Source organism: Manis pentadactyla, chromosome 6 (genome assembly GCF_030020395.1).
Source record: "Manis pentadactyla isolate mManPen7 chromosome 6, mManPen7.hap1, whole genome shotgun sequence".
In the NCBI taxonomy this organism is placed as follows: Eukaryota; Metazoa; Chordata; class Mammalia; order Pholidota; family Manidae; genus Manis; species Manis pentadactyla.
The window spans coordinates 43,280,700-43,304,553 of NC_080024.1; the positions used below are offsets into that span (position 1 = coordinate 43,280,700).

General features: G+C 38.2%; 1 protein-coding gene across 6 annotated transcripts in view; it reads right to left on the reverse strand.

The window, feature by feature from the left end:
* Positions 1-16,319: 16,319 nt before the first annotated feature.
* PMS1 (PMS1 homolog 1, mismatch repair system component) overlaps positions 16,320-23,854 on the reverse strand; it is a 93,089-nt gene continuing 85,554 nt past the window's right edge. For 4 of the 6 annotated variants that reach the window (XM_036881876.2, XM_036881885.2, XM_036881868.2 and 1 more), the window contains 3 exons: positions 23,025-23,155; positions 19,749-19,909; positions 16,320-16,636 (listed from right to left, as the gene is read on the reverse strand). In XM_036881876.2, the coding sequence (XP_036737771.2) occupies positions 16,472-16,636; positions 19,749-19,909; positions 23,025-23,155 (457 nt within the window). In that variant the 3' untranslated portion in view covers positions 16,320-16,471. Of the gene's footprint in view, positions 16,637-19,748; positions 19,910-23,024; positions 23,156-23,854 lie in introns of those variants that run through there. The other 2 variants (XM_036881906.2, XR_005024077.2) reach the window with 2 other exon arrangements.

The following is a 23,854-nucleotide window of genomic DNA, read 5'->3' on the forward strand; positions in this document are numbered from 1 at the left end:
TGATCCGCAATTTCTCACCTGATGGCCCCCCTGCGACTGTGCCTGTCTTAGGTTGTTCCTCCCTTGAGGAATCTTACCCGTCTCTGGCTAACCAGTCATCTTCCGGGGCCATACAGGGAAATGCAAAGTTGGTAAGTGAGAGGGAAGCCTTATTGTTTGAAATGGTTAGCCTTTTATTATAGAAAAATTATTTTTATCTACTCTTCAGCTGCTGTAAAGTGCACCCATCTTTCAAAGATTCTGGGTTTAGGTATCTCATGTTAAAAGTTATTATTCTGTCTTTATAAGACATGAATTATATAAAATTTTTTTCCTGGTCTCCAAACCATTTATTTCTCCCAATGAGGAGGTTGGGTGGGGATGGGGCAGGGCAGGTAGAATACCTAGTGCAGGCTAGGGCAGGCTGGTGCAGGCTGGTGACCATGTGACCTTCAGGTGAAGGTCAAGCTGTTCCAGCCCACATTGGTCAAGTTCATGTCATAGTTGATGTAGATCCCACTGGGGCTGATTTGCAGGTGCTCAGCAAGCAGGCTGCAGAGCAGCTTGCTGGAGGAGTAGTTCTGAGCACCACTGATCTTGTGATGCTGTGCAGGCTTGTCACATTAATTTTTATGTTTAAAAGAATCTGTGGTCATTTTTGGTCTATTACCTAATGTATAAAGGATACATTTATAAAGGCAAAAAGGTTCATTAAAGGGAGAATACTTTTTATTGAACCTTCTTTTCATTAGTGCTCCTACATTATGTAGCTTTTCCTAACAGTATAGCTGTAATCCTATGACTTAATTATCTACCTACCTACCTATTTATCTAACTAGGTAATAATCCATTTAAGTCTATCTGCATTAATCTTTTTTCCTCCTCCAATTTACAGGGTCATTGCCTTAATTCATGCATTATTTTGTGTACTGACTAAGGTTAACAGGCCTCTAATAGGATTTGACTTTCTCACACAAAAAATGTTACACCTTGCTGCCAGGTGTAGTTGGTCTTTCTAAGGTACACTTCTGGACATGTTTCATCTTTATTATCTTCATTCTTCTGTTTCCTATGTCCAGAATGTGTTCTCAGATTCCTAATTTAAAAATATGCATCTTACTTGGAATGCTCTGGATTTCTACATCTTGACATCTGCTTTGTGCCTCAAATTAGGAAAGTTTTCTGCATTATTTCTTCAAATAAGATTTATGCCAGTTTCTCTCTCCTTCTGGAAGCCCTATAATGCATGTTAGTCTATTTGATATTGTCCTAAAAAGATAGACCTTAAGCTAGCTTTACATTTTTTCATTCTTTTTTCTTACTGCTGCTCTGATTGGGTAAGTGAAACTGCCTTATTTTTGAGTTGACAAATCCCTTTTTTTACTTCATCTTGTCTTCTGTTGAACTCTTCTAGTGTATTTTTCAGTTTTGTTACAGTAGTCCCCTCTTATGTGCACTTTCACTTTTCTTGGTTTCAGTCTGGAAAGCAGATGCTGCTTCTGACCGATCATCAGAATATTAATAGTAGCCTAGCACTACATCAAAATCCTTCAGCTTACTTCAACTAATCACATAGGCATTTATTATCACATCATCACAAGAAGAGTGAGTACACTACAATAATGTGAAAAATCACATTCACATTATACTACAATATATTATTTTTTATAATTTTTATTAAGGTATTATTGATATACACTCTTATGAAGGTTCCACATGAAAAACAATGTGGTTACTACATTCACCCATACTATCGAGTCCCCTCCCCTTTATCATATATTAATTGACCATACATGCTTGGGTTTCTTTCTAGACTCTCTGAATTTCTTCTTCAGAGAACTGTGTTCATATCCTCCACCCATTTTTTAATCGGGTTATTTGCTTTTTGGGTGTTGAGGCATGTGAGTTCTTTATATATTTTGGATGTTAACCCTTTGTCAGATGTGTCATTTACAAATACACAGTGTATTGCTGTCACTGTCAATCAGTATAGTAAGTTACCACAGAGTCACTACATGTCTTCTCTGTGCTACACTGTCTGCCCCATGATCTCCCCCATACCATTTGTGCCGATCATAATACTGCTCAACCCCCTTCTCCTTCCCTCCCCACCCACCCTCCTCATCCCCTTTCCTTTGGTAACCGCTAGCCCCTTCTTGGAGTCTGTGAGTCTGCTGCTGTTTTGTTCCTTCAGTTTTGCTTTGTTGTTACACTCCACAAATAAGGGAAATCATTTGGTACTTGTCTTTCTCTGCCTGGCTTATTTCACTGAGCATAATACCCTCCAGCTCCATCCATGTTGTTGCAAATGATAGGATTTGTTTCTTTCTTATGGCTGAATAGTTCTCCATTGTATATATGTACCTTCTTTATCCATTCATCTACTGATGGACACTTAGGTTGCTTCCACATCTTGGATATTTTAAGTAGTGCTGTAATAAATGTAGGGGTGCATCTGTCTTTTTGAATATGAGAACTTGTATTCTTTGGGTAAGTTCCCAGGTCGAATGTTATTTCTATTTTTAGTTTATTGAGGAACCTCAATATTGCTTTATACAGTGGTTGAACTAGTTTACATTCCCACCAGCAGTGTAGGAGGGTTCCCCTTTCTCTGCATCCTCGCCGGCATTTGTTGATCTTAGTCTTTTTGATGCTGGCCATCCTAACTGGTGTGAGGTGATATCTCATTGTGGTTTTAATTTGCATTTCCCTGATAATTAGCGCTGTGGAGCATCTTTTCGTGTGCATGTTGGCCATCTGAATTTCTTCTTCGGAGAACTATCTGTTCATATCCTCCACCCATTTTTTAAATGGGTCATTTGCTTTTTTGGGTGTTGAGGCATATGAGTTCTTTATATATTTGGATGTTAACCCCTTGTCAGATGTGTCATTTACAAATAAATTCTCACATACTGTAGGATGCCTTTTTGTTCTGTTGATGGTGTCTTTTGCTGTACAGAAGCTTTTTAGCTTGATGTAGTCCCATGTGTTCATTTTTGCTTTTGTTTCCCTTGCCCGAAGAGATGCATTCAGGAAAGTTTCTCATGTTTATATTCAGGAGATTTTGTCTATTTCTTTTCTAAGAGATTTATGGTTTCATGACTTACATTCAGGTCTTTGATCCATTTCGAGTTTACTTTTGTGTATGGAGTCAGACAATAATCCAGTTTCATTCTCTTGTATGTATCTGCCCAGTTTTGCCAACACCAGCTGTTGAAGAGGCTGTCATTTCCCCATTGTATGTCCAAGGCTCCTTTATCATGTATTAATTAACCATATATGCTTGGGTTTATATCTGGACTCCCTAGTCTGTTCCATTGGTCTATTGTTCTGTTCTTGTGCCAGTACCAAATTGTCTTGATAACTGTGGCTTGTAGTAGAGCTTGAAGTCGGAGAGTATAAGCCCCTCCGCTTTATTCTTCCTTCTCAGGATTTCTTTGTGTGGGATTAATATATAAATCAAGTGTATAATCATATCTGACTTGATTATTTTTCTTAAATTCATGATGCACGATCAAGACCAAAACAGTTTCTGTGACATGACTGCCCTTGTTCACAGTGTAAGAACTTGTTCACGAGGAAGGAACGTCACAACCCAAGAGAGTGGAGACAGCTGAGAATTATTGACTGTGTATTGGTTTCCATACACAAAATTCTATTGTTGCTAACATTTATTTGCTCAATAAATATGAGGGGTGCCCTCTCAGCACAACTGTTGCACTGTTAAGCCTAAATTCCCCTGGCTGGTCCTTTCAGATCTTCGATATCTCATCGTGTCTTCTCCTTTATCTGTGGATCAGAAGCAGGGAGGGGACTGACAGCTTTGGCTATTCAGGCTCTTTTGTAGTTCCATATGAATTTTAGAATGGTTTGCTCTAGTTCGTTGAAGAATGCTGTTGGTGTTTTGATAGGGATTGCACTGAATCTGTAGATAGCTTTAGGCAGGATGGCCATTTTAACAATATTAATTATTGCTATCCATGAGCATGAGATGTATTTCTATTTATTGGTAACTTCTTTAATTTCTCTCATGAGTGTCTTGTACTTTTCAGGGTATAGGTCTTTCACTTCCCTGGTTAGATTTATTAATAGGTATTTTACTCTTTTTGATGCAATTGTGAATGGAATTGCTTTTCTGATTTCTCTTTCTGCTAGTTCATCATTAGCATATAGAAATGCAACAGATTTCTATTTATTAATTTTGTATCCTGCAACTTTGCTGAATTCAGATATTAGATTTAGTAGTTTTGGAGTGGGTTCTTTAGGTTTTTTTATGTACAATATCATGTCATCTTAAAAGACTGACAGTTTAACAACTTCTTTATCAATCTGGATGCCTTTTATTTCTTTCTGTTGTCTGATTGCTGTGGCTAGGACCTCCAGTACTAAGTTGAATAAAAGTGGGGAGAGTGGGCATCCTTGTCTTGTTCTCAATTTTAAAGGAAAACCTTTCAACTTCTCACTGTTACGTATGATGTTGTCTGTGGGTTTGTCATATATGGCCTTTATTATGTTGAGGTACTTGCCCTCTATACACATTTTATTGAGAGTTTTTATCATGAATGGATGTTGAATTTTGTCAAATGCTTTTTTGGCATCTGTGGAGATGATTATGTGGTTTTTTCCTTTTGTTGACATGGTCAATAATGTTGATGGATCTTCAAATATTGTACCATCCTTGCATCCCTGGAATAAATCCTACTTGATCATGATGGATGATCTTCTGGATGTATTTTCGAATTTGGTTTTCTAATATTTTGTTGAGTATTTTTGCATCTATGTTCATCAGGGATATTGGTCTGTAATTTTCTTTTTTCATGGTGTCTTTGCCTGGTTTTGGTATTAGAGTGATGCTGGCCTCTTAGAATGAGTTTGGAAGTATTCCCTCTTCTTCTACTTTTTGGAAAACTTTAAGGAGGATGGGTATTAGGTCTTCACTAAACGTTTGATAAAATTCAGCAGTGAAGCCATCTGGACCAGGTATTTTGTTCTTAGGTAGTCTTTTAATTACCAATTCAATTTCATTGCTGGTAATTGGTCTGTTCAGATATTCTCTTTCTTCCTGGGTCAGCCTGGGAAGGTTGTATTTTTGTAGAAAGTTGTCCATTTCTTCTAGGTTATCCAGTTTGTTAGCATATAATTTTCATAGTATTCTCTCATAATTTTTTGTATTTCTGTGGTGTCCATAGTGATTTTTCCTTCTTATTTCTAAATCTGTTTATGTGTGTAGACTCTATTTCTTGATAAGTATGGCTAGGGGTTTATCTATTTTGTATATTTTCTCTAAGAACCAGCTCCTGCTTTCATTGATTCTTTCTATTGTTTTATTCTTCTCGATTTTATTTATTTCTGCTCTAGTCTTATTATGTCCCTCCTTCTACTGACTTTTGGGCCTCATTTGTTCTTCTTTTTCTAGTTTCATTAATTTTGAGTTTAGACTGTTCATATGGGATTTTTCTTCTTTCCTGAGGTAGGCCACTATTGCAATATAGTTCCCTCTTAGCACAGCCTTCACTGCGTTCCAAAGATTTTGCAGTGTCGAATTATTGTTGGCATTTCTCTCCATACATTGCTCGATCTCTGTTTTTATTTGGTCTTTGATCCATTGGTTATTTGGGAGCATGTTGTTAAGCCTCCATGTTTGTGACTTTTTCATTTCTTTGTGTAATTTATTTTTAGCTCCATACATTTGTGGTCTGAGAGGCTGGTTGTTACAATTTCAATCTTTTTGAATTTACTGAGGTTCTTTTTGTGGCCTAGTATATGAATATTTTTCTGTACCTCCATGAGCATATAGATGGGTCTTTCTTTTTCCTCCATTCAGTGATTCTATGTCTTTTGATTGGTGCATTCAGACCATTTACATTTAGGGTGATTATTGATAGGTATATACTTATTGCCATTGCAGGCTTTAGATTCATGATTATCAAAGGTTCAAGAGTAACTTCCTTACTATCTAACACTCTAACTTAACTCACTTAGCATGCTATTACAAACACAATCTAAAGGTTCTTTTTTTTTCCTCCTTTTTCTTCCTCCTCCATTCTTTATATACTAGATGTCATATTCTGAACTCTGTCTATCCCTTGACAGGCTTTGCGGGTAGCTGATTTAATTTTGCATTTGCTTAGCAATAAATTCTACTTTCTTTACTGTGATTTTATTTCCTCCCATGACAGCTGTTTTGCCTTAGGAACAGTTCCATCTATAGCAGTCCCTTCAAAATTCACTGTAGAGATGGTTGTGGATAAATTCTCTCAACTTTTGCTTACCTGGAAATTGTTTAATCCCTTCTTCAAATTTAAATGATAATCTTGCTGGGTAGAGTATTCTTGGTTCAAGGCCCTTCTGCTTCATTGCATTAAATACATCATGCCACTCCCTTCTGGCCTGTAAGGTTTCTGTTGAGAAGTCTGATGACAACCTGATGGGTTTTCCTTTGTATGTGATCAGTTTTCTCTCTCTGGCTTTGTTTAAAAGTCTCGTTATCCTTGATCTTTGCTATTTTAATTATTGTATGTCTTGGTGTTGTCTTCCTTGGGTCCCTTGTGTTGGGAGATCTGTGAATCTCCATGGCCTAAGAGACCATCTCCTTCCCCAGATTGGGGAAGCTTTCAGCAATTACCTCCTCAAAGACACTTTCTATCCCTTTTTCTCTCTTCTTCTTCTTCTATTACCCCTATAATGCAAATATTGCTCCACTTGGATTGATCGCACAGTTCTCTCAATATTCTTTCATTCCTAGAGATCCTTTTTTCTTTCTGTGGGTCCACTTCTTTGTGTTCCTCTTTTCTAATTTCTGTTCCATTTACCATCTCCTCCACTATATCTAATCTGCTTTTAAATCCCTCCATTGTATGTTTTGTCTCTGAAACTGTATTCTGTAATGATTGAATATCTGTCTGGAATTCTTTCCTGAGTTCTTGAATATTTTTCTGTACCTCCATGAGCATGTTTATGATTTTTATTTTGAAATCTCTTTCAGAAAGATTGATGAGTTCATTTTTCACTTGAACCTTTTTTTGGTGTTTGTGGGATTTGGGTTTGAATCTGTTTCCTTTGATGTTTCATATTTGTATGTGGCGCCCTCCGGTGCCCAGAAGCTCTACTCTCTGGACATGCTCAGCCCCTGGAGCAATGTCATGGATTGTGGGGGAGCAGTGCTGGTGTCTGGGGGGAGGAAAAACTTTTCTGCTTCCCTTCTCAGCTGCTATGCCTGCCTCCACTGCCTGGAACAGTGGGCCGAGCACAGAGGTGTAAGCCTCTATGCTTTGCGTTTGTAGCTGCCATAAGTGGGGTTTCCGTCTGGCTGGCCTGAAGCCAGGGCAGGGGCTGCCGGTTTGTGAGCCAGTGCTGGCTGGCCAGGAGGAAGGCACAGCAGGCTGCGATCATGGTAGGGGGCCATGGGGCTCATAGCGAGCCGGGGCATGGAGTGCCTGAAGCTCCTGAGAGTTCCCAACCTGATTAGCCGACTGCACTTCCTTTCTCCTAAGCAGTAAGCTCTGTGCAATCCTTGCCCTTTTAGCAGCCCTCTCGCTGTTAGGAAGTCTCTCAGACTGCCCACCTTTCTTTTGTCCCAGAGCAGCCAGATGTGGATCCCTGTTTTCCACAAGCAGCTAGAATCTCAGTCTCTCCAGGTGTTCTACCTGTCTTAGCTTTCCAATCCCACTAATCTCCAGAGCACCATGCAATAAACTCCCAGAGAAGATCTCCAGGGCTGGGTGTTCAGCAGTCTTAGTCCTCCACTCTCTTCCTGCTCCATTTCTCTTCCTCCCACCAGTGACCTGGGGTGAGAGAAGGGTTTGAGTCCTGCTGGATCACAGCTTTGGTACATTAGCCTGTTCCTTAAGTTTTGTTCTCTTCTCCAGGTGTATGAAGTCTGGCTCTGCATTCTTTCCTTTTGCTCTTAGAGGATTAGTTGTAGTGGTTTTGGGAGGAGGCCTCTCTCTTACCTGTAATGCCACCATCTTTAATCTCTGTACAGTATATTTTTATGACTGTTCTATTTTATCAGTAGTTATTGTTTATCTTTTACTGTATCTAATTTATAAGTTAAGCTTTATCATAGTTTCATATGTATAGGAAAAACAGTTTATACAGGGTTTGGTACTATCCACAGTTTCAGGTATCCACCAGGGGTCTTGGGACATGTACCCTATGGATAAGGGGGGACTACAGTATTGTATTCTTCAGTTCTATGACTTTCATGCTTTGGTACTTTCTTATATTTTCCAACTCTCTGTTGAAGTTCTCAGTGTATTCATCCATTCTTTACACTGGTTCAGCATCTTTATGACCATTAACTTTGAACTCTTTATTAGGTAAATTATTTATCTCCATTTCATTAAGGCTTTTCTCTGAGGTTTTATCTTGTTCCTTCATTTGGAACATATTCCTCTGTTCATTTTGCATGGCTGTGTTCATTTCTATACAGTAGATGAAACAACTATTTCTCCCAGTCTTGAATGAATAGCTTCATGCAGATGAACCTTTTTGTTCCACCCTACCCTAGATCTTGGTTCTCTCTCAAACTTCTGTCATGTCCAAGAACTCTATTATATTTTTAATACTTCCCAGTAGTTGAGGATATGCCAAGACCTGTCAGTGTGCTAAAAGAGAGGATCTCAGCACCTAGATTCAGGCTGACTGGAAGCCACATCCTCAGGAAGCAGCTCTTAAAAGAATGCAAATATATACAGTCCTGAGTATAAGTGCTGTTGGTCACTAGAGCCAGGCAATATGAAGGTGTCCCTGTAGGGAAAATTGAAGTCACCATGGCCAGGATCCTCACCTTACCCTAATATACTTGCTACTGTGCACATGCAATGCTTGCAAGCACATGCTTTCACACATGTTGGCAATGAGTCATTATTGTTTTTCTATATAAAAACCTCCACTCAGTATGTGGAGGGGGGACTTGGTGAAGGGGGTAGCCTAGTAAACATAATGTTCTTCATGTAATTGTAGATTAATGATAACAACAACAACAAAAAAGAAACCTCCACTCAGTGCTCTGTGCAGAGGCAGAGGTGGAGACTTGCAGATGCAGATGCAGACTTGCTGGATCTAGACATGATTCTAGCACCCAACTTGCCACCATGAGAATAAACCTTTTATAAGCCTTTTTACCCCCAAACATTCATTTGTCATTATTAGGTCTCACTGAATCCAGAGTGAACTTGCCCAGAGCTGAGAGCCTCCAGCACAACATTTTGGCATAGTCAGGGGGATTCAATATAGACCAAAAAAAGAAAAAAGAATATGCTGCCCTCATAGGAGGGGTACTTCAGCAGGCTGCCTCTATGCATGGGGAGACACTTGGGTATTCCCGAATGGGCATGTGGTCTGAGGTGGCAAGCCTCCTAGAGGAGTGGGGTCCTCTCCAGGACTGGGGGGAGGCAGAGATGATGCCTGAGGCAGAAAAGGCCCTTTGCAAAATAGGGAATTCTTTGGAAAAACAGATTGTCCATGTGGCAGTGGTTTGCTATTTCTCAGTGTTAAAAAAGGCTACAGATGAGAAGGATGCACTCCTGCAAGAAGCACGAGAAGAGGCAGTGTGATAATGCAAGCTGTGAGACACTGTGGAGGAGGTAAGAGATTTGTTGAAGAATGAGAAGACGTTGCTGCAAGGCACTGATGAATAGGTAAAGGCCATGAAGGAGAATGTACTCCTGCAAGAAGCAGAGAAGAGGCAGCATGAGAACATGAGCTGTGAGGTGCTGTAAAGGAGGTAAGAAATTTGTTGAAGATTGAGATAGCGTTGCTGTGAGGTGCTGTGGAAAAGGTAAAGCATGTGCTCTGTGGAGCAGCAAGAGAGTTGTCATTAGCCCTAGAAATGGTGGAGGATATGTTGAAGAAGAACGATGAGGGGTTGGTGCTGGAGGTACCCGTGCTGGAGGTAACAACCCCTCCTCTATTGAAATCTAGTCCAGCTGCAGTAAAGAAAATAAAGACGCAGAAACACAGGTTCCTCCGGGAGTGGTGCAGCCCCCACCCCAGGTTGTAGAGCACTCAACGTTCTGCCCCTATAGACAGGCAAAGCTGGTGGACTGGGCTCCCAATGTTGGCAGAAGCCCTCAGAGTCCATGTCAGCCTGGCTCCTGCACCTTTGGGATGTAGGCATGGATAGTATCCCCCTATCCAGATCAGAGTTGGGAAAGCTGGCTTCCCTGACAACTCAACCTGTCTTATGGCAATGACTGTGCAATGCACACAAAACCCCCAGGGAACCATTCACTTCTCAAATAGCAGATGGCTGCACTTTGTACTGCCTGGCCCAATCAGGGTGACTTACCATCTTCCCCCACTAGATGGCAGACGTATGCTCCAACATGTATTACTGAAGTTGGGCATGAAAAATGCCATTTATAACCCAGGAAATCATGGCCCAGATGAGGAGCTGTTTACCACAGGGATGATGGAAAAGGTGTTGCAAATGGCTCCCCTGTCCCTCTTTGGCCCCTTAGTGGCCATTCTTGCCCCTCACTTAGGGCAGCCCATAAGTGAGGTTACCCGTACAGTAGGAGACTTGGGAGAGGCTGAACCAATGACAACACTGAAGGAAATAAGGTCTGCTACTCAGAGGAAGAATTTAAAGGGCCCGTGAAGGTCACAAGGATCCAGCTGTCAGTTGATTTGATAAAGGCAGGAGCAGACAAAGAGAAATTGGATGGCAAGTCAAATAAAACCTTACTGGAGCCAGTGGCAGCAATCAAAGCTGGAGCAATGGTCTCAGCTGTTGAGGACCAGAAACAGAAGCCAGAGACAAAGCCACAAGTCCAGCCTGTGCACCCATTAGACTTCCTGCGGGAGAGTGAGCCGACCTTGCCTGGAAGCTGCACAGGAAGCCAATTGGGTGAAACAGTTTGATTGAGGGAAGCATTGAGGCACACGCCTCAAGGGATCAGGTGGGGACTGAAGGCCACATGTTGAAATATCAATTCATTGGTCCCTAGTGAATGTACAATGTGTCCTGGTTCTAGCAGACACAAGAGCTGCTGAATGCTCACTGATTTATGACAACCCTGAGCAGTTTCCCAGGAACCCTGCTGTTATAGATGGATTCAGGTGTAAGTCTATTAGAGTGAAACAAGCCCGAATCCCATTGGGAGTAGGGTGTCTACCCTCAAAGGAATATACTGTGTATAGCTCTCCCATCCCTGATTATTTTGGGGGGACAGATGTCCTGAAGGGCCTATGGTTGCGGACCACTGCAAGTGAGTTCAGACTGAGGATATGTGTGGTGAAGGTAGTTGAGAGGACATGCTAAGCATCTGCCTGTAGCTTTGCCTGTGCCTTGGCAGGTGGCTAATACCAAGCAATACAAATTGCCTAGATGGCATATAAAAAAACTGGAGAAACCCTCCAGGAACTGGAGAAGGTTGGTATCAGTCCTTTAATTCTCTGGTGTGGCCAGTAAAAAGCCAGGCAGCTCCTGGCATATGACCAGGGATTACAGAGAACTGAATAAAGCATACCCGCTATGCATGCTACCATCCCCTTTATTGCAGACCTTATGGATACCCTCAGTCGTGAACTAAGGACACATCATTGTTACAGATCTTGCTCGTGCCTTCTTTTCCATTGATATAGCACAGGAAAGTCAGGAGAAGTTTGCCTTCACATGGGAAGGATGACAATGGGCTTTCACTGTCCTTCCATGGGGGTACCTCCAGAGTCCCACCATCTGTTACAGACTTTAGCCCAGGATTTGGTAGCATGGGAGAAAATGCCAACAGTGTAGCTGTACCATTATACTGATGATGTCACAGTCACTTCTGATACTCTTACAGACCTAGAAGGCGCAGCACCTAGACTGCTGCAACATCTACAGGAGAAAGTATGGTCTGTGGACAGCACCAAGTTTCAGGGGCCTGGTTTGTCCAAATTTCTGGGGGTTGTCTGGTCGGTAAGACCAAAATTATCCCAGAAGACAATGTGGGCTGTAGCCCATCAGTGGGGCATGCCTTTAACCTTTGAAGAAGTCATTAGAGCCCAGCAGGAGTGCACTGTATGCTCTAAAAGTGACTTACACTGAGTTCCACAGCAACATGGGACAATAGCTAAAGGGCCAATACTCTTCATCAGGTGGCAGACTATGCTGAACCTCTGCCCAGATTAGAAGCGTTTTGACATGCTATAACTTATGTGGACAGTTACTGGACTTCTGGTTGCTTTTCCTGCATGTTGTGCAGACCAGAAAACAACAAAAAGAGGCCTAGAGCATCTTTTTGATGATATAGCCAACCACAGATAATCTAGAGTGTTCAAGGCACCCATTTTATGAGTGGACATGCATTAAAAGAATGGGTGCAACAATTAAGGATAAAGTGCAAGTTTCATGTACCATTTAACTCAACTAAAGTGAGCATGATAGATACAATGGTTTGTTAAAATATGGCCTGAAGTAAGACACTAACAGTCTTCGGGGATGGTCAATCTACTTATGGACAGTGCTATGACATTTGAAGGAGAAGTCCTGGAAGGGGACATTGAGCCCCGTAGACATGCTAATGCATTGCTGCCACCCCTATACAACTGCAACTACAAACCAAGGAGGAATTGTTGAAGCCAGGGTTTGGCTAGTATCTTGCTGCCAGCACCAACCACAATAAGCCCCAGAGACTCTGTTCAGTGGACATGGTCTTGGACATTTTGACAAGCAGACCAGCAATGGCTAGCTCTCCTGGCACCTTGGGGCCAAGGCTGGGAGGCTGGCCTCCTATGTCATGGAGTAACAGCAGAGTGGACCCCATGGGTCACTGTAGTATACCCTAAATGGTTGGATGATAAGAGCATCTTACTAGTGAGTTTTATCTTTATGGCCAGTGCATGCATCTCTAGTAGCACCATGTATCCCTCAGTAACCACCATGAGAGGGATAAAGATATGGTATACTAGATCCAGATGCAACCCTCTTCCTGTCACAGGACCACTTTCTTGCATGCATCCTATCTGATGGACAAGATCTGCCTATACTGGTGTCATTAAAACATGTGTCTTATCACCCTTAATCTCCTCTAAATTTCTTTGTGGACTGGGCACACACCTTAGCAAAAACTGCAGCTTGCTGGGCATGCACAGGGCTTCTATCAGTTCTGCTACTGGCCTCCCATGGAAAGTATAAGTCATGAAGTCGTCTGAGTAGAACTGGTTTGAATACAGCTGGAATGACCACTTAGTGGTAATCATCTCAGGCTTGAAGACAAGTACTATCATCATAATTTTTGTTATCTGTATTCTAGTATGGTGTAGCCTCTACTGCAGTTGTGAAACCTGGTTACAATGTTCTGGCTTTCTCGCACAGGGACCATCATGGGAGACTGAGGGTGCATAGATTGTGAGGTGAGAATTCTGGAGGAGTGCAGTGTAGGGAAAATGGAAGTCACCATGGCCAGGATCCTCACCTGATCCTAAACTACTTGCCCACAGCGCATGTGCAATGCCCCAGGCACATGCCTCCACACATGTTGGCAATGAGCCATTACTGTGTTGCTACATGAAGAACCCCACCCAGTGCTCTGGATGACAGCAGAGATTGCAGATGCAGACTTGCTGGATCCAGACGTGATTCTAGTGCTCGACCTGCCACTGTTAGACTAAAGCTTGATATAAGCCTTTTTACCCTCAAATGTTCTGTTGTCATTATTCAGTGTCATGGAATCCAGAGTCAACTTGCCTGGAGCTGAGACCCTCTGGTGTGAAAGTCCTGCAGACAGCAAACACAAAAACTGGGGCTCCAGACAAATGAGTATCTCCTTTCTGGGAGATAACGTGGAGATGGAGCAAGGCAGAGGGAGAGCACCAAGATGGCATTCACAGTCTACATTCCTTGAGAGCAGCTCTGTAGGCCATTAAATATATGCCAACTCTGAAGCCTGTCCCTCTATCCGAAGCTCCAAAAAAAGAAAAATAGCCTACTTTACAGAAAAGCTGGAGGACATGTGATCATCCTTGCTGATGTGATTTTTATTTTTTCTGAACCTCCTCTGCATTTTTATTCATCTCATTCAACACTGATTCTAATAGGGCAATTTGTGGACAATACTCTTAACAGGCTAAAATCTCCCTGAAAGCACAGATTATGTTTTATTTAATCTTGAATCCCTCTGTGTATTGAATCCCCCAGGATGCTTTTGACAGATGTTTGGTTAAAACTGAGTGAATGGTATGTTTAAAATATCAATAAAATATTCTTTATGAAGGAGGTAAAGCCCAAAGAAGGGTGCCCTTAAGAAACTATTATGGAGAGCAATACCTAGGCAAATCATGGCATGAATCAAAGGTAAAAGTTAATTTTCAGTAAACAATATTGATCTCTTCCTCAATCATCATTTTATCCCATGGATAGGTGACTGCATGGATAAATAAAAATGGAAAATTCTAGCAATTGGGTGGAGGAGCTCAAAATCTGACCTACAAATAGCCAATCCTCAAAATATTATCAACAATCTCAAAGTCATGGTCATAAAACATGACTCAAATATAAGTTGTTTAATGCTAGAACACTTCAATGAAAGAAAAGAAAATGGTGGATATTATATGAGTAAATTTATGTTTAAAAAACCTCAAGACCACATTATTTATATGATGATTTCAGATGAATTTGCAACCCCCACACTGATCATTTTCTGGAAGAGCAACATATTTCAGTAATAAAATCACTCAAGTTGATACAAGGTAAATGATGTGTTTAGCTGTCTCTGTATAACATCACCTCAAAACTTAATGGTTTAACTATTAACCTTTCTTAGTTTTGTAGGATAATAAGCTCAACTGGGTGGTTCTCACTGGAGGTACCTCAAATAGCTGTAATCAGATGGCAGCTGAGGCCGGAGTCATCTGAACGCATCTTCATTCAATGTCTGGCACCTAAGCTGGGACAGCTGAACAATTAGGTATGAACTCATTAAGCATCTCTTCCTCCACATGGCCTCTTCATCTGGTCAGCTTGTACTTTCTTAGTACAGACTCAGGGTAGACGACTGAGTTTTTATGAGGTGACTGACTTCCTCCAAATAAATTCTTTTAAAAGAGCCAGGAGGAAAGCTGCAAGACTTCTGACTTTGCCTAGGAAGGCACACAGTGTCACTTCTGTTACAATCTAATGGTTAATCATAAACTAGCCCAGATTCAAGGGAGTGGAGGAATAGATTCCACCTCTTAATGGGGGGGTGGGGAATAGCTTGTATGTATGAGTAAGTATGAATGGATGGGGGCCATTTTGAAGCCAGCTATATCAGTAATATATTTGAGAGTATGTAAATCCAACTTTTTAATGAATGATGTCCCATAAGAAAACCTAAATCTGACTTTCCAATGAGAATGAGGAACAATAAACACACCCATAATCTGATCATTTCATTTGCAACATATGTTTAGATTAAAAACATACTGGTGTTCTATTTCAAGAATCTAGCGTTTGGCCAAAGGTCTATGTGCACTGTTGGTAACCCAACTGTGGTTCCTAAACTAGCAGTGTCAGCATCACCTGGGAACCTGTTACAAATGCAGAATATCATATCCTACCCTAAACCTACTCGGTCAGACATCCATTTTAACAAGATGCCCAGGAGATGCATATGCACACTAAAGTGGCATAGGCCACACTCACATACTAGCATACAAGAGTATTCTCAAATTGATCATCTAAATAAACCTAGAAAATACCAAATATTCTTCTTCCAACTTTGGGGGCAGAGAAGGATTGTACCATTAAAAAATGGCTTTAAGTGGAAAAGATAGCTAAAACTTGATTGCTCCATTATATAAAATCTTTGACAAGTGAGAAATTATGTGGAAGGGACATCTTGATTTTATTTGGGACATCAAGGATCATCACTATGCATGTGGAAATTGATCTATAATAGTTTTTACTGTATGACTAGAGAAACTAAGGAGAAAAAGTGTAAAGACATTCAAAATAATAAGTAACTTAGCTATTTTCATGTAAAGACACATGAAAAAAATTTTCACTGTAATTCTTAGTGAATTACTTAAAATATTTTTGGGCAGAATAGCATTAACTTGCTGTTATTTGCCAATGTCTTTATATAAAATGAAAGCAAATTTAAAAACAAAAATGCCCTTTTCAAAGATATAAAATTAACTTTTGAAAACATGCCATTTTCTTCCAAAAATATATTCAATCCATTCACAATTTCTTGCTTGTTTCTTCTTGTCATTCATTTCTATGACCTAAATTATGAAACATAATTAAAATGCCTATAGTAAAGTTCTTAAAAATCAAGTAAGTTCAACTTTTAAGATAGTTTATAACCAATAATTAGTATTAAGGCTGGTTCTTAGGAATAAAATGAATACTCTATTAGTTTATTAATAGTTTTCTATAGTTTTTAAAATTTTTTCAATATACAAACAAGTCAGTGAATCTTCACTTATAACATGATAGTACAAAGATGGTTTAAAAACTGACCCATATTATTTTATGACCAAATCAATTTCAGTAATTAATTTTCTTAACAATATTTAATCATGTATCTCCTGGAACATGGGTTAAATGATGAAAAAATGGGCGACCGTGAACACATCCTTTAATTTCATTTCCAAATTGCTGCTTCATTCTAAAGATAATGTCTTGGATGTCCTCTTTTGATAAGTACATGGGTAACTGTCTAGATAGACGCACTGCTTCTCCCTGTGAAGAGAAAGCCACACATTTTACTATGATGTATTACTGAAGCATAAAACATTCCTGGCAAGAAGAAAAGACAAAATTGTTTCATTCTTTTTTTTATTCATTCAACATTTATTAATTACTGATTATGTGCAAGTCACTACTGTAGGTTCTAAGCATACACTGGAGAACAAGACAAGCATGATCCTTGTGCTTGTGACATTTACACTGTAGCATAGAGAAACAGAAAACAAAAAAATTTCAGTGAGTAATAATCCACACAATTAAACTGGGCAACATGATAATGACTGTGTGGTTAGGAAAAGTTTCCTCAATGTGTTATTTAAGCTTCAATTTAAATAAGGAACCATGATCTAAAGATCATAGAAAAAGAAAAGCATTTCACACATAGGGCACAGAAAAAATTGAATGGTCAATGTAGGTGCAGCATAGTAACTAAAGGGAAGAGGAGTAACATAGGCAGGGGCCAGATGACTCTTTAGAATAGGGTGAGCAATTTGGGTTTTAATCTGAAAGCAAAGGGAAGTAATCAGAAGATTTTTAAGCAAGAATCAGACATTTGTTTCACATTGTAAAATAATCAGTCTGGCTACTGTGTGAAATATGGTTTGAGGCAGGTCAAGAAGAACAAGAACTCTTGCAGGCAATCACTGCAGTCCTGGTGCAAGTTTTTGACCAGGGTGATAGTAGTGTAGATGGAAGCAGGTTATAAAGGCCTCAGACATGAAATGGAGGTGGAGTCAAAACTTGTCAATGGACTGGTTATGAGGGAAGCAGAATCAAGTATAATGCCTGCATTTTTGGTATGGTAATGCTGTTTTCTGAGATAGGGAGAACTGAGAGTTTGGGAGTAAAATAGATAACAAAGTTGGCTTCTTTTAAGATTTATTTTTTAAAAACCTGTACTTCAAAGAGCTTGAAACCTAACATTATTCTAAGCACATACCCTCTTCTGTTACCTTTTCAACCATCCTACTCTCTTATTCCAACTAGACCTATTATTTTTCTTCACTTTGTCCTTTAATCACCTCAATTCCTCTTTTTCTCCTGGCCCACCAGCACTCTTCTGTCATCTTTCTACTTAAGGTACAATACAAATAGCTAGTAAGGATACTATCTCTAGCTTCCTGCATTCCTTTTAGATTCCTACTAGAATTGAATTCACCTTTATATCCCTCCAGTACCTAACACAGTTTCCTGTATATGTGTTCAAATTTCCTCACTTACCCTCTTGTTCTACCATATTCATCTTGCTAATGTCTACCCCTGGATAAATTCTACCAATACTGTTAGAGAATCATAAAACTGTCTGGGCTGGATCCAATACCAATGTTAGCTCATATGAGTCCTCAGTGCCATTTGGACATCTTGCTCTTCTCTAATCAGTCTTACCTTCCCCTACAGCTCGTATTTTCAGATCTCCAGTATACTCATATTTCCAACGCCTCCCCAGCCTCTTCACTCTCAACAGGTTAACTTCTACTGCTTTACCATGTTTCATATATGACTTCCCTCAAGTTTATCTTAAAATGTTTTTCTTTCAGTTTCCCACTCCTCTCTCTTCTGCTCTTGATTCAGTGAATATTTTCTCCTTTAACACTTCTATCATTATCTCATCTGCCTTCCTGCCTCTTTAACATTTGCTCTCCAATCTTTTACCACCAATCTTTTCTGCCAAATTCAATACAAACATGCTCATATCTCTTTCTTGCCTTTCAGCACCATGTGACTTGCTGCCTACACTGTTTCACCATTGCCCCACTCTTTGACCATCGGCAAATGTCTTCCATCCCTACTGCCTTTCATTATGGCTGTCTTCAAGTTTATCACCACCATGTAGCAGCCACACCTGATGGTCTTCTAGCAACACTACCCTATAGGGAATGTGATACTACTTATTTTTAGATATCTTTCCTCTATTGACTTTTATAGCAACCCTTCTCTTGGTTCTTCTTTTACTGTCTTTCTCTCTGATTCATTTTATTCAGCTTGACCTTAAATGGAAGCAGACCTGTGGTTCTGAGAGGTTTTTTTTTTCCCTAGACTACTTCCTTAACAATCAATCCCCCATTGCCTTAATGTAATTAAGAGGTATAATAGTAAACATACTTATATCTAGTCCCAACCACTTTGTTATTTTGTTATTTCTGAAAACTTATTTCTTCCCACTGGTTCTTCAATACACAAACCCTACCCACAACTGCCTCAACCTTTAAGTTTATATTAACTCCTTCACAATAAAAGATTCCTTTGAAGTCCCTAGAAACTATCAGTGCTGAACTGCCCCCACTAAAGGATAGGAAGTTCCATATGACAAAACTCTTGAAGGACTCACAGAATGCTACTGAATACAATCTTTGGAAAGGGTAAAAACTGGACTTTCCTGTTGAGAAAATCTGACTTTCAAAATGCAATGGGCACACCATGATTATAGTCTAAACAAAAATGGCTAATTTTTTAAAAGTTAAAAAGTAAACTTTATTAAAAAGTTCAAGTTTATGTTAAAGTAGTATCAGTCAACCTGGAGGGACAGAACCTTAAATATAGAGACAATCACTATTATTTTCCTACCACTACCCTATACTTGGAAATTTTAAACTTTATACTCTTCTTCCACCCTCTTTACTTCTGAATTTTTAAACTCAATTTTACTTTTTTCATTTGTGGTAGATATTGTTAGAAAACTAAAATTTCTATTTATTCAATATTCTATCTTTTACCTTCCCTCTCCTCTTTTGCTCTTGAAAAGATAAGGGCTTAAAAACACATCACAGTTTCATTTTGGTCAAATATTTGGTATAAAGGTGGAGCAATTTTGAAATCCTCCTAAAAAGAGAAAACTAAAAACTAAAAAATAACTTCACTACAAAGTATCTCATGCATAAGGCTCTTCCTCAAAATGTACTCAAGAAATAATGTTATAGTAAGGATCCTGATAGAGTTTACTACAAGTTTCTGAGGTGTAACTTTCAATGGAGTGTCCTTTTTTAATAGTATTACCTCTTGCAAACAGATAATAAACCTTATAGAAACTACTATTTTGAAAAAGTCTATTAAAGAACAGTTCAGAATCTTAAAACCTAGCCAATCTATACAATCTAATAATGCATACCTCTAAAAAACTTATCACTTTGCGAGGTCTACACTCATAAACTTCCTTTGCATTTTTGTTTAATACAGCATTAAGAATTTCTTTTAAATCCATCACTCCATAGAATGGGAGACAATTAGCCATTCCTTCTATTTCCCAGTAGTTTTCAGCAATGGAAACTCCTAAAAGAAAAAAGTATAAAGAAAAGAAAAAACCACATAGTTTTGTTTAAACTATATTTCAAAAAATGTCTGTTAAAAACAAAATCACTATTAAAACATTTACTGAACCTTCTTTAGAATATATTCAGAATAAAGTTTTGTTCCTTCTTTGGAGAACAAATAATAATTTCCTATCAAATTTCACATTCACATTAAGTCACAAGTGCTCATATATACCACATGTGCTTCGTATCATTTAATTTAATCTCAGTTACTGGTGTTCTGTTCCCTACATTTGCTTAGAACTTTTCTTACTTTGGAGAGAAAATGGAGTCCCATGATATTTATTAAAATACAACTGGTTTAAGTGTTTTAACAACTGATGCTGTTCAAATTCTATCCTACTGAAAGGCCTGAATTATTTGATTACTTAACTTACAGATTATTATGAAAATACACAGTAACTTAATTTTTTCCAACTATATTGATATAATTGACATATAAAACTGTTAAGTTTGTGTATAAAGTGTTGATTTGACATAGGTATACACTGAAAACTGATTATCACCATGAGTACCTTTATTAATATATTAGTAATTTGAGGAAATGAAATACTAATGTTTACTAAAAATATTTACTAGGAGGACAATGTTTAACACTGACATGTTATCTATTATTTAAACTACTTTAAATTTAGTGATTAAAATAAAACTAAAAAACTAGCTGCATGATTAGATATATAATGGGGTGAAATATATATTTTATATTAAATTTGGCTTTAGAATGTATTTTAGGATTTTGGAAAACAGCAGAGATTTGTCTTCTTTGGCTATATCTATGTTAACTGTTCTTAATATTGAAGTCCATACAGTGTTACTCAGAAGTAAAGAAAATGAGATAGTACAATATTTGTGGTAGCTATCAACAGATGAATAAAAAAAGAGGAGTGATGTAGCTTCGCAGTTACAGGTTAGTTCCTTGACCTGGATGGCAGATGCAATGTTGGTAGACTAAGTAGAGTTGGCCCCTTAATGTTATTTCCAGGAAAGAACTGGAGGATAATGTAAGAAGATATATAATCAAGTTTTCTAAAGGGATAAAGTACAGAGTTCAGTAAAAGGAGACAAAATAGAGTTTGAGCAACCCGTGGGAACTTAAATGGAACTTCAAAGAGAGTTTAGATAGACAAAGAGTAATCCGAATGTTCAAGCTCACATCTTTTTACATATGTAGATACAAAACTTTACAGAACAATCAGTCAAGTAACTTCTCACTAGTGCTGGTTCTGTAAATTTTACAGTATGATTAGATTGAAAAGTCTAATACTGACTACATTTGCCTTGGAAAATTATTCATGTTTTATAAAACTACTTGCAGATAGGGGCAAAAGTACTTGGGAATATATGAAGAAACTGGGCAATATTTTAATTTTTTTGTAAAATTTAAATTTGGAAAACTCAGAGACACTTGGAAACACGTAACAATAAATGTTCAAGAAGTTTCCATAAAATTCTGTGAAATGCTTTTCAATTTTTAAGGAAAATACTTCAGATGAATTAAGTAGTTGGTAAGTTTTCACTTAAATATGGAACTTGTATTCATACAGAATAAAAAGCTATTTCCATTAACAAGTGAAGTTCTTAGGGTCACATTCAGAATCTTTTTCTTCAAAGTCACATATATTATTCTTCTCGTTCAAGTGTCTTTATCTTTATTCAAAGATGTTTTGTGACAACTGGCAAACTGCTGATTCAAAGTTATTTCAATGCAACAAAACTCTCATTAAAAGGAAAAATGGTCTTTAAGGAAACATGACATAAAATTAATGAAGGAAAAAATATGAATCTTTTAAATTTGATCTGTTATAGACAAAAGAAATAATGCCAATAATAAATCTAAGTAAAGTTAATTCTAATCAGATCAAGTCAGTTTGCAGATGACTTTCATTCATTTTTACATCATCTTGGTTGCCATGCAAAGCACCTGGGATTCAATAGGACTTAAAAAACATTATCTACAAGCTAAGAGATGAAACATCTGTCAGAAACTTACTGACTTACTAACTGGGTAACTCAAAAATAAACACACTCTTATAACACACAGGGTAGTTATCCTAACTTCAAAAAAAATTTCTGTGATACTATCTTTCATGAAAAAAATGGCACCTACCACCAATACCATACAGTTGATTAGAAAAATAGATTAAGCTAAGAAAAAAAATCATACACACACATACATACATACATACACCCCTTGCTTCTCTCACTTTGAATAAATTAAAAAAGATGCCAGGCACCCCAAGGAAGAGATTTCTAAGACTAAAATAAATGACTATAAATCAGTTCAGGTCAGTAAAGGGACCTGGAGAATGGTAAGAAAAGGAATATTTGAACACCTATAATTGCCAAGTACTATGTTAACTGATTTACATAAATACCTCATTTAGTGCTTACAGCCACTTCATTAAGCAAATAACTCAATTTTAATAGGGAAGCAATATAACTAATTAGTTATGAACTAGGCTTTAAAGGCAGAATGCTTGGGTTCAAACACTGTGTTGTACCCTTCAGCAAAATTCTCTATGCCTTGATTTTTCCATCTATAACACTGAGAAAGTAAAAGAACCTACTTCATAGGACTATTAGGAAGATTACATGAATTAACTCATTTAATACTTAGAATAGTACCCTGCACAAAATTACTCAATAATTTTTAGTGTTATTAATGAAGAACACTGTGGTCAACTGACTTTCTCAAGAACACCTTGTTTTTAAACTGCAGAGTTGGGATTTGGACTAACTCTCTTCACTCCAAATAAATACCCAGGATTGAGGTAGGAGTTAAGAAGTTCAGGGTAGGTAATCTTAAAACTGTAAAAGTCAAGTTAGTTAAAGTTCAGAACATCAAAGCATTTTCTGTATATGCCTAATTTCATGGCTTTCAAATATTGTTTTTATTTATTTCCATATCACAGTAGAACACTCCTTTAAAAATCTTCGCTATTTTGGTTGAACTTTGATTTTCTGTACTTCAGTCATGACAAGTTTAGGGACAAGTTTAGGAGCAGGCAGGAGGGAAGACAGTGGGACAGGACTTATTTTTCCAAGTAAGGAAATATTAAACCACAGTACCATACCTGGCATCAATTTTATCTTGAAACCATTTGCTGTAAGACGAGGATCCGAGAGGTAAATTGATCCATTGTATCTTCGGTCATCTGTTGTCATTTTATATAAAATCTCTAAATAATGAGATCCATTAAAAAGACTGAAAAAGAAATTATGGTTCTTTAACTTATTAAGTATGTAAAATGAAAAAGGAGGGTTTATGGAAAAAGTTTATCCAAAAGACCTTCAAAGTGTGTTATTATCAGTAACCAAAATACAAAGGTGTAAATAGTCCTTTACTTTGTTACATTTGTATTAGTAACTTAAAGACCTAATAGAGGAGGGAGGACATAAGAGACAGTTTCTGTCTTCTAGAATGTTACAAACGAATTGTGAAATTAAAAAAATATGATCTCTCTTTAACACAAATACAAACTATAAGTAATGCCATTTGATACCTTTAGGCAGATACAATAATACTGTGTCAAGTTGCTCAATTGGTCCATCCTGTGTAACTTTCAATTGTTCATCAAGGTTTCTTCAATAATAAAAGGTAAGTATATATCTTTTTCTCCCAGGAACTTATAAATTTAGTAATTCAGAGCTTGGGAGAGCTTCATTCAGTCTACTGTAGGCATGGCATATTTGCCAAAGGTGCTGAGTGGTACAGGCCCTAAATAAAATTTCAAGGTAGCCAAAGATTCTAGGGCATAAATTACCCATTCATGTTGGCATTTTACCACTTGAAAAAGTAAATAAATAGATGATGTCTTTGTTTATCACCTTTGAGAGGCTGAGGACCCCACTGGCAGTGAGAGCAGGTGTCACAAAGAGGAGAGCTTTGACTATATTAGATGTG